At 36.5% G+C, this 12,199-nt stretch overlaps 1 protein-coding gene across 1 annotated transcript in view; it reads right to left on the bottom strand.

Moving 5' to 3' along the window:
- Nucleotides 1–4,416: 4,416 nt before the first annotated feature.
- The window catches only part of LOC109044271 (7SK snRNA methylphosphate capping enzyme), a 30,950-nt gene continuing 23,167 nt past the window's right edge, over nucleotides 4,417–12,199 (bottom strand). The window contains exons 6-7 of the mRNA XM_019061908.2: nucleotides 10,531–10,749; nucleotides 4,417–9,351 (exon numbers count right to left, since the gene is read on the bottom strand). Of these exons, the coding sequence (XP_018917453.2) occupies nucleotides 9,073–9,351; nucleotides 10,531–10,749 (498 nt within the window). The 3' untranslated portion in view covers nucleotides 4,417–9,072. The remainder of the gene's footprint in view (nucleotides 9,352–10,530; nucleotides 10,750–12,199) is intronic.

Here is a 12,199-nt window from a genome sequence, read left to right as displayed (position 1 = left end):
AAAGTAAACAAGAAGATGGAACCTGCGCATGCGCAGAAAGACGATTCCGAGAAACCGGCGGGAAACGGAAACCGACGGGAAAAGGTTGCCAAAGCTGTCGGTCACCGGAAACACAATCTCTCTCATACCGGAAATAAAGAGTTTCTCGTACCGGAAACGACAGGTGTAGTGCTCGCTACTCATCGCACGGCTCACAGCATTTCCGGACGACAATGACGATGGGAGAAAAAGTTATTTCGTTCATTCGTTCACTTATACCTACCTATATTAACGACGCGATGTGTCTTTCACCTGTGAGTGTATAATTAAAGTCATGTCAAGTATTTCTGGAGAACTTTAATAGCTTACATTTAAAGATACCTGATACCTACTTTGGGTGCTGGGCTTCGTGAATATTTTAGCTCCAACTTCCATGCTGTGTTCTCGTTATCATATTCGGTACAGGCTGTTATTGGTTATAATTTGAAGGACAAAGGCGCAAGGATTGAAAAATAAACTTGTAACACAGGAATCGATCCATCAACAAAACTTACAAAAGTTAAATTAGATTATAGCGCTTGGACTGATAGTTGCATTAAACCTTCAATAAGACGACAGCATGTCGCAAAATGTGAATATTTCCACAAACATTGAGATGGAGGGTTGAAAAGACTCGTTGGGAGGGGACCCAAGTAGCAGTGATCGCGATAAATTGCGATTTAATTGGAGAATGTATCGCGATTTTATCGACGTCGCGATTTATTGCAATATTATCGGGAGAAAAATCGCGATAAATTGCAACAAAATCGCGATATTATCGAACGCGATTTTATAGAGATAAAATTGCAATAAATTGCAATTTTTCATTAACGCATGAATGACGCATATGAAAGATGTTTCTATTCCGCCGCCGCCGTTTTTACCGAGATCCGTTGGTAACTTAACCATCTCATTTTTTTTTATCAATTATTAGTATAATGTTACAAAGACAGACTGGTAAGCTTACCTGAAAACCGGTATTTTTACTGATTTTTTCAGGTAAGAATGCCACTTTTATTGGTAATCAATCCCCGTAACTTTACCATTTTATCCCGGTAATTCTACCACAGTCGATAAAAACTATTGGCGTTTTTCCCAAGGTCCATCGGTAACTTTGCCATCTCACTATTATTGGTAATTTTACAGAGACAGAATGATGAGATTACCAATAGAACCTTATTTTACCACCGTATTTCAAGGTATGAAATAAAATACAGAGGAGGGAAAATTAAAAAAAAAAAAAAAAAAAAAAAAAAAAAAAAATGAAAAATCGGTGTCAGTCAACGCAAAGACATAAGTTGTGAGGTTGCGAAGCGCCGATCCATGTATAAGAGGCTTAAATTCGCACACGCAAGTCATATAGCGGTCATAGCATAGTGACAATGTGCTGGCCTTCTACCGTAGCGATTGGGGTTCGAATCCCCGCGGAGGCTCCGGGATTTTACGCTCGTCTTCGTCAAAGGACCTGACGGCTGAACCTAACGGCAATCGGCTGACAACTTTAACCCTTTTTTTTGGCGATTTTATCAATCGCTAGGATCATCAACATCTGAGCGATCATCCTCGATCTTATCGCGATAAAATCGCAATTTTTTCGGGCCGATAAAATCGCAATAAAATCGCGAAAAGATCGAGGATAATCGCTCAAATGTTGATGATCCTAGCGATTTTATCGCCGATAAAATCGAGGATAATCGCGACTTTATCGGCGATAAAATCGCGATTTTTCCGTTGAAAAATGCTACTTGGGGAGTGGAGTGGCATATTACTTCAGTTGGTATGTGAGTGTATTTTTGAGAACCTTTTAGATATATTTACCATGTACTTGGTTCTAAAAACAGGGCCGGATTAAGGGATTGGCCACATGGGCCGTGGCCCGTGGCGGAAAATTTAGGGGGCGCAAATTTTGCAATTTTTTAAATGTAGGTAAGTATGAAAAAAATCGGATTCAGAAAAAAAATTATCAATGAGAAAAGGGGACAAAATCTCTTTTTCCTGAGAGTATAATAATTTCTACTTTTGTCGTTTTTCGGTGATACAAGAGACAGTACCTATCTCTAATTAGTCGAGTTAAGAGAGGAACTAAACACGCAATTTGGCCTGGAGGTTAGCGCAGAGAGGAATGATTACGAGGACTTGAGATGAAAAGGACAAGCCCTCGGCGCGGCGGTCGGCATGTAACTCATATTAGCGCCTACAAGACTGCATGAATACTTCACCCATTGCGCCAAACATAGTGCGGTCAGGAGCGGTTGGCGTGAAACGTATGGCGCCTACAAGACTGCAGGAATACTTCACGCATTGCGCCAAAAACAGTCCGATCAGCGCGGCGGAAGTTAAAATTATCATACCACATTTATGTTTGTTCTTTCATGATATTTTGGTTCATTCCTTATAAATGGAGGGGCAAATTTCCGTGCAATTTTGCTAGTAGTGTTGACAGGGCTTTCGCAAAAAATGTATCCAGCACGAGTAGGTAAACGCGTCTTATGCACCCCTCCGCCTCCCCCTCTGGCACGTTCACTTGATGGTTTTTATTGATGTTTCGATGTTTGATGCATCGATAACTGAAGTGCGAAAACCACGTATCTCCATTGCGGTGTTTCAAAATCTCCGCTCCTAGTTTATTTCTTCCAAGAAAAACAAGTACTAAGCATTTTGGCTTGAAATTCATACAGAATATTATGTTTGGCATTTTTGAAAATCAGATAATTTACCTGCCTACCAACATTAAATCGAGGCATTTTTGGATGATGATGCAAAATCTAAGAAATTCGTGGCTCGCAAGGTACGCACATGCGCTAGAGAGTGTGCGAGATGCTTTCAATGGTCTGGTCTTGCAAAAGGTCTTGTTGATAGATTTATTTGACAGTTTTGCTTCCTCCTTCTGCCGGGAGTTTGATTTTGTCTACTTTTAAGGACCATCCTCTGAACACAAAATGCCTGATGCACTACTTCAGAATCAGTTTTTAATGCTCTTTTCTTCACAAGCTCAGTATTTATATAGTACTGTTTGACTTGCTTTCTTGCACAGGCATGAGCGTAACTGAAAATTTATTCTGATGTAATTACTTATTGCCAATTGTGTTGAGAGGCGAACATTACAATGCAGTGGAGTTTCCAAAAATGTAATAAATTGTCATTAAATAGCTAAGTACCCATTAAATTACAATTTATCGCTTCTTATTACATTACTGTTTTTAAAAAAAACGCTGCTATATGAGATAAGTACCCTCAGTCAATAATCTTCTGGATAGGCAATAATGAGCTTTTGGGGGGAAAAACTCCCTTTACTTCTGTTCCAATAAGGCCTTGTCTCCACGAGCCGTTTCGCGAGATTTGTCCCAGGGAAAAATCCCACTTACGAAGTTGGGAAAAATATTGAGTTAATCAATATTTTTCGCAGTACCAAGTATGGTACTTGTACCCCTAGGACCCACTGAGAGAAGAAGAAGAAGTGAAAACGAATTTTGCGATATTTTATTCATTACTACATTGTTCATGTTTGTTTAGTTAAAAAATGTGTCTAATTGTCAATTGCGTGCAATTATTATTTTAATCCCGGTCAAATACTCGACTTTAACTAATTTATCTTCCCGCGCAAATTAGTCGCAGGACTACAAAGAGCCCCGTCCCGTGGAGACGATAACTGGGAAAAATCCCAGAAGTTTCACTCTTGCGATTCGAACTTGGGAAAAATCCCATGAAAACGTCCCGTGGAGACAAGGCCTTAAGAGGGAAAAAATCTGAATGCACGAACATATTGGTCTTACTTTAATTTAACATCGGGTTTCGAGACTCACGAGAGTTTTGTCATTCTGAAAAATCATTTCACTGCAATCTAGGATGAAAGTTCTTCAGCTTTCACATGAAGGGACTTAAATTTTTTGGTCTTCGAGAAATTAGGAATTACTGTAATAATTTAGTATGATGGTTGAGAACCATAAAAGAATCCAATTTTCAGGTTGTTTGGAGGGATCATTTAGAATAAGGAGTTTTTCAGCGTTTTAAAACGAATCAAGGAACAAGTACTTAGAAACTGAACCTTCCGGTCAAGAATTCGAGCATATCGAGTTGAGTATTCTGGAGTCCAGAAAGAGGTTATCGCTCCTAGTTTTATAATACAAATATACTTGACCCCTCTTGCTTGGATACTTTCATACAATCAAAAATCGAAATCACAAAAATCATCTTTCGATTTGCCTCATTTCTTACCCTTCTAAGCTATGGGCCGTTTGGCTCCACATCTTTGAACTATTGAGAAAGTGCTTTTCCACCTTCTACTTTGAATGACGAAATAAAAAAGAATTTCATTCAACAGTCAACCAAAGAGGAGAGGGACCTCTTCGAAAGATGTGCTACCATGACGGGTGGGAGGTTAAGAAGAAATTCAGGATGTAAAGTAAAATTATTCTTCTATTTAAATAATCCAGCAACTAATAAATTAGACAAAAAGAACAAGGAAATAATACAGCTTGAAATATTTGGGGACCATTTTAATGGTCATTTTGACGTATCAAAGTATAAGTGTTAATAATTACACGCTTATAAAAGAGAAAATAATTTGGGCGATTTTTATAACAAAGCAAATGATTCCGAAAAACTAACTTTGAGCTATAATAGATTCAATGAGAGATTTACTTAGATGTGCACAAAACAGAAAATGAAACTGAGTGTTAACATACAAGAGGGAGGTGTGAGAAAAGCTCTTCTAATAAAATTATTTCAGGAAAAGCAAAGAGGAGTGAGAAATTGTCATTGGCTATACTTAACTAAAACGATATGATTATTTCCCCCTGCTACAAGAATCAAATTAATGAATGAGTTAGAGGAATATTTTGACCAATCATATGAGGAAATTGAGAGCAATATAAATGACGGTCTCTTTCGATTTTTGAGAGAATCCATCTCGCCAATCTGTGAGACTTAATATTCGAATTTCAGAGCTATTGCATCGCAAACAATTGTTAGAGAATTAACATTTAAGCTTGGGAAAATTTCATCTCAACAGAAGTAACCATTGAGGGGCCAGAGACAAAGAGGAAAAAAATGATTCGCTACCAGCATCATGAAGTGAATCAATGAAATTTCTCCATTTTAAAAAGCTTAAAATTTGACTCACAGACTGCAATGATTGATCAACACACACTCTACTATTATAAACGAATGTGCGGACACTTATGTCCGCAGGACAATTTTCCTTTCCAGATTAACTAACCTATGAAAAACTTGAATTTCCTGAGAACTGAGAATAGAAGAACAGCGAGCAAATCAATCATATTTCAGTTGACATGGGTGCCACTTTCACATACTTGAAAACCATGCAAAAAACTGAAGTATTCAATCCGCTCTCTCTCTCTTGGCATTTTTAATAACAAACGCTCTAGTAGAAGGAACACATCAACGGTGAAACTACCAGGCCATGTATCTCCGTTTGCGACGCCCCAGACTTCCTATCATACTTTAGTTTTTCGGTGGAAAACTACTCAGTGTCAATTCTTAGAAAGTTCCGTGATTTTTCCTCTTTGTGTGAGGAGAAATCTGTGAAAACTTCAAGGGATGATATTGATTTGGTCTCCTTTACGAATGTAAAATGGGAGCGGAGATTTTTAATCACCACAAACGAGATACATCGTCTGGTGGTTCCACCGTCGATATATTCGTCATAAAGCTAAGATTAACAGAGGATCAGATTACACTCTTTTCCTTGTTTGGCTCTGATTGAAAGAGATGTTCACTTCATTTGGAAGGTACCCAGTTTAGATCATTTAGAATTGCAAAGGACTAAATAGTGATGGAATAAAAAAAAAAATAAATGGCCTATAAGTAGCTTTTGAGCGTTTTCAGGAAAACTAACTTCAGATATCCTTGGAAAACAAAATTTTAAGAATACAGTACTTATTTTATAATCCAGTTGGACAGATGTGAGCAAAACAGTCACATCTGCAATGCACTATAGATCTTATCTCCTATTTCAATTTTATGGAAGGAAACTATGAAACTAGAAACATGGAAAGAATCTTCTTAGAGGCAAGAAGAATTGCAAAGATTTTCTGGTGTGGATGTTGGTTGGTTTACTTTCAAGAATTTAAAATTGAACATAAGATTTTGAAACACCGCAATGCAGATGTGACTGCTTTGCTCCAGTCCATCTGATTACAATAAGTAAAATCGTTAACTACTCAAATGAGCGACAATTTGCAAATTCATTGAAAATCAAGAAGAATGAGGATCATCAACAAATGAATCCATGGCATACAGTGATATATGTATCAACAAAAGAAAACGGTGAAAAAAAAAAGTTGTGGGTAGTTGCTTTGAAGAGTATGTCTACATAATTGCTTCATTCACTTACATTTTATGATTAAAACAAATGAAATAGAGTATTTCAATCTAATAATTCTTGCGTAATACAGTTTGATGATAAAGCACAGCTCTAACTTGTCGGATAATAAAAACTAAGTTTATCCTTACATCCTTACGAAAACAATACCAAGTATTATAAAGACTGCAAGATCACTGGAAAATTTCAGGACAAGGAAAGAGCACTGATGAGGCATGCAAAACTAAATTGCATCAGATTCTCGGTTCATGATTTTATAGACTAAATCACTCGTTAATTACAGTATTTTCACACGAAGACACCTTGAGTGAGATTTTGTTCAAAATCTTGGTGCAGCATTAAAAAATGTTCTTTGAAACAATGATATCAAACTGTAAAACTTGAATTTTTTTAGTCTCAAGGTGAAAGACATTCTCTTCAAATATTAAGTTTCAAAGATTGACCCCCCCTGGGTTTCAGGACCTAGTTTTTTTATGAAATCACCCTGAGTTTTCAAGAGAATAAGACTTAATCGGACAGAAATGTTGTACAAAATCAAGTGATTGCTGGTCATATATTAACTGATGAAGTTAAATTGCCTTTACAATGAAATTATCTCCATAAATAGGACTTATTGCGCTGAAAACTTTTCAGACTGAGGACATTTTTAAATACTTGAAATTCATTGAGATTCTATTTGAAAGATAGAATTTTAGTATATCATAATTTGCAAATAATCAAATGATTTCTAATTCGAAAGAATGGAGTTGAAATCTGGAAACACCTCTTTTAGAAAAGAAATTATCTGATAGTTCTGTCTAACATTGAGTATTTTTAATCCTCACCTTAATATTCCATACTGCTGGAACTTAGAGACATTAAATTTACTTAAATATGATTTAACAGTTAAAACTTATGAAGTAAATTTACAAAAATTGAATTAATAAACAGTCATAAAGTAAGTATTGCGATTGAATCAAAAGTAATGAGTTGTTTATTGAGAAAATTATTTATTCTTATAAATTGAAGCATAAGTGCGTGGGACCAAAATTATGAAATGTGTTGTGAAAGCATATTCGAAGGAGAGAAAAATGTTGAGCCAAGCAATTAACTGAGCCTCAAGGATAGCGTTTGGCATATCTATAACAGGGGCTCATTTTGAGGATTTGCCTACTGCTTGACATAACAATTGACTCACCGTCAAAACAAACCTCAGAAAAAGCAACCATCTTCGAAATTCTTTCATACATTATTATAATCATTTGTTTGGTCGAGTAGGTCATAGAGCAATTGAAGTTAATATATTTCTGACTACTTATCTATTAAATTTTATCAAAATAAATCACAGTGTCTATTTGTTTCAAGATACAGATAAAACCCTCTGTATCCGCTCACTTGCGGACAAAAAGTTTCCGTTTTAATGACTACTTTAACTGTAACTACTAAACAATAACAAAACGCATCACAGTTGAAACACCTGCTAAGGGGCAATTGATGTGTCTGAGAGCCTTGAAACCATGAATAATTTTGTATAAAGACAGAGTAATTTTCAAATAAAACGTATGCTATGAATGTAAGGAACTCACATGATTCACCACTGATTGTCAGCTCTTATTGAATCTTAAAATGTGGTCCTTCCTAGGGCAAGGCACCTTAGAAAATAGATAGTCCAAATTTGGTTACTGATACCTCTTCAGGAAGGAAAACTTGGTGATTATCTAACTTGACGACCTAACCGAAGTGGCATTATAAAGTATTAAAGTAAGTTTCAGAACATTAGAATCGTTAAACACAGATGTAAGTTTTGACGCATTGTTTTTACGACGATTACACATTCTTTACTTCCTCATTATAACTGTGCTCCCTCCAGTTTTTGTCCCCTTGATATTTTTAGACAAATTGAAAGGAAGATGAAGGGACAGCTGATGGAAATAATCGATAGTGAGAACTTTTTTATTCTCTGTAAAATCAGTGGAAAGTTGAAAATAGGGAAAGCTATGGAGTTATGCATTTTTGGAACATGTCCATTTGCAGTCAAAATTATTTGGATTAACAGCAAAACTTCATGCTAGACTGAGCATCCTTCCCTTTCTCAGTTCAAGTTTGTGCAATTGGGTTCATTACCAAAGACATACTCAGCACTCTCATTTATTGCTGAGGGAATTTCAGAAGAACTCAAGGGTATGCAGAATGACCGAACACATTACATTGAGGAACAATTTTTTCCTCGAGCTCAAACAGGGGGAGATAAAATTCATTCAAGTACTATCTAAGATGAAAAAAATAAATGAAACTGCTTGTTGCAACTTAAAGATACTGGTAAACATCATCCCAAACACCTACTTTTCAACTTGATAAAAATTGCTTTGTTGAAAAAATTGCCCTCTAGAACTGACACAGTCCATTTTCTTACCCAGAGTAAAAAATTATGCAAAGCATATAGGAATTTAAAAGCCCGGGCAAATCACTTGGCTCCAAAGTCTTTTCATTAAATAATAAAAATAGGTTCACAGCTGAATGGAAGAAAACATATGTGCAAAGAACGAAAGGAGAAAAGCTACAAATACAAGAAAGAAAACAAAGTAATCACAAGAGAACTTATGTACAAAACACGAAGAAATTGAAAAGATTAAGATTCAATCTAATCCTCAATTTCTTATGGTCCATTTTTAAGAGCAGTGATGCATGGCATGCAAAGATTAAAAACGGACTGACTTGAATCTTGGGGGATTTCAGGAGGCATTTGCCGTTTTGTCTGTATTTTCTGTAGTTCCTGGCTTCTCTTCCACTTGCATTGAACTGTTCTCACTCCCTGTGCTTGAAGTTACAGGCGGAAGAAGGGGAGCGGTGATAGCTTTGGTATAAACTTTGATGGGCCTTTGAAAGCCTTTTGATTGATGTAGAGGAGTTGCCATAACTTCACATTTACTGAAGCCTACTACTGAAAGAAGGTAAGTAGAATACTGGTGAGGAAAGAATTTTACTTCTTTGTAGTTTTTCCACATAGTTTCCTGGAAAAAAAAAAAACAAAAAAGAGAGGTGGTAAGAAAATTGAGACAAAAATTTTACACAAAAATGAGGAAAAATACAACTGAAATAATTCGTATGAGAGACCAGAAAAAGTTTGCAAGATTTTTGGAGTATTGAGGTTGAGTTTTCTTATATATCTCAGTGATCAAACCTGGATACCAAGGATAAGAAAAGAAAGCCTGCAAATACAGGATATTTGAAAAATTGTCATACTGACTACACAAATTGTGTGATAAGAAATAGGTTCCAGACTTATTTAAAGTCCTCATCGGTGGTTTTATAAAAAGAAAGAGAAAAAAAAGTCTGATAATTTTTCTATGACTCTGGTATGAAACAGACTCATTAGTTAATTAGTGAGTGATTAACTCTTTAAGTTAACATTAAAATCATCAGTTCAAACCTCTCGCAAGCAAAATACAAAAATAGATATTAGTCAACAAATAGATGGAATTGAGTTTAGTACAATATCAATTAGTAATTCCTTTGAATGGGTCACTAAACCTTGTTTATTTTATTGAATATTCTGAAAGTACAAAGTGAATAGATAACGTGGTGATTTTTCCGCATTTTATGGAGCCAAAATCGCGGAGAAACCTGTTTTTGAAAAATCTAAAAACTGCAAGACATTTCAAACGCACCCGAATGGCGGGAAACTGACGGTGTTGACACACTGCGGTAGTCATATTGCAATCTTCTCTCATTTTCCTCTGATGTTTGTTAAAATAAAACGTGTTTCCATGTGGAATTGTTGCTCGTTTATTACAGCTAACATATGAATGAGATTCAAGTCTTGAATTCAAAAGATATAATTTCGACTTTAGTATTGTTTTCATATACGAAGAGTAGATACACATTTGACGGAAGTTGTGGAAACCCGTGCCCGCTTCTGATTGGTGCCGGATGACATCATTCGGCGTGGCGCAAAACCGGGGCGTTTTAAATTTGCGTATAAGTTGAGCGATTTGAACTGCGCATTTCTCCGTTATTGAGTTACTTGTTCGCGTTTTTAATGTGCGCATCGTGTTCTACGCGTTATTTTCCTTCAGAAAACTATATTCGCAAGTCAAAATTCGTTCATGGTTTAATGACCCATTATTCGAAAGGAAAAGACAGGTCCAGGCAAAGCAAGTATCAAAAAGTAGAGGAATGAAGAAACTTACGGTGAAATTTCGTTTTTTCTTATATGAAGGCCAAGACTGAGGTTCGAGTATTAATACACCACCAGGCCTCAGTTGTGCAAACATTCGTTTAAAGGCCCGTTTCAAGCCTGCGTCGCCCCAGTTCAGTTGTATCCACTTGGTTATACTAAGGCATAGAATAACATCAAATTGAGGCTGCTCCATCGAGACCAGCACATCAGAATCCAGCACATAATTACCCTGAAAATAAGGAAAACATTAGTATAATAGAGATACCCTTTTTACAGGGCTGCCACAAAATTCGGAAAATGAAATTCCATGACAAATTTTGGTGAAATTCCCTGACAATTGAAGATATGACATATGGTTAAGAAGACATAATTGAACATAGTTTTCAGGCAAAATTTGTTGTTCGAAACCTTAACCCATTGACTTCAAACTGATGGCTCCCAGCCGTCCGCGCTGCGCTGGGCCAGATCTGAAGAGACGGCTCAGAGCCGTCCATTGACTGTTTGCGTTTTTCCGGCTATTCTCCGGTAGATTGCGTTCTCATCAATGTTTATATGAGGAGTGTGGCCATCCTATGACTTATTGTGTACGGTGATTTCTTGTTTTGTTGTGATACTTTCATATTACTGAGCGTTTGCATATGTAATAACCTCCAAATTTTCTGATTTTCGCTGATTTTGCGATTTTTGCGACTTTGACAGCTATAAGCCACAGTAAAATAATCATTTTGTTCAAAGTTTTCACCATTTTTCTTAAACGTTGTATTGTGAATGCTTATTGTGTCAATTTTCACCCTTAGAGAAAGAATTTCTGGATTATTTTGAAGTGCTCAAAGTTACTGATTTCCGCCAAAATTAAATCGTAATTCCTGGCTCGGGTGGGTCAAATTAAATCACAAGTCAATGGGTTAAACTCATTCTAGAAAGCAAAAGAAGGTGATTTAACAAATTTTCCTTAACATTTTCGTCATTTCCCGATTTTCCCTGACTTTTCAAAATTCCTTGACATTCAGGTAATTCCGGACGGTGGCAATCCTGTTTTTATAAGTTAACTGATAAAAATTTGGTACAGGCCTTTGTCCGTCACCTGAGAACTATAGATGCCATCTTTCCATTAGGATTTATGAGGTCTGATCCGGACAGCCTAACTTTTTGCCATGGTTCAGCAGACTAATCCGTTTTCTTGAATCAGTTTTGGCTTAATTAAATCTGTTCTGTCAAATGAGTTTTGCAAAAGTTCAACCAATGTTTGAGCATCTAGACCATGCCCAACACCTATGAATTTTACCTGCAATGAATACTGGGGACTGTCTTTCTACCAGGAACCTACTCATAGGACATTTTACGGTGAAAGTTATTTGATGGAGGACACTTATAGGATCTACAAGAGAGGAGTTCCACCTTCTCTCTTAATCTGTCCATAGCTAAATCTAGTAACACAGATCTCTAGCCATAACAAGATAAAACACCCCAAAACTTTTAACCTTAAGTAAAACTTATCTCCCTTTCTGCAGTGTAGGGCCCTCCCTCAATTCCTCGCGCTACCCTGAGTGTATGATTGGGCATTCTCAGCAATCTTGGTTTTTCTCATACAACTTACCTACACATAATAAATTTCCTACTATAATAGGGGAAGCATGCTAGAGACTGATACAAATAATACCAGAATGCCGAATTCTTTA

Source organism: Bemisia tabaci, chromosome 3 (genome assembly GCF_918797505.1).
Source record: "Bemisia tabaci chromosome 3, PGI_BMITA_v3".
Taxonomy (NCBI): Eukaryota; Metazoa; Arthropoda; class Insecta; order Hemiptera; family Aleyrodidae; genus Bemisia; species Bemisia tabaci.
The sequence above is the reverse complement of the archived record's forward strand: the minus strand, read 5'-3'. Positions and strand labels throughout refer to the sequence as shown.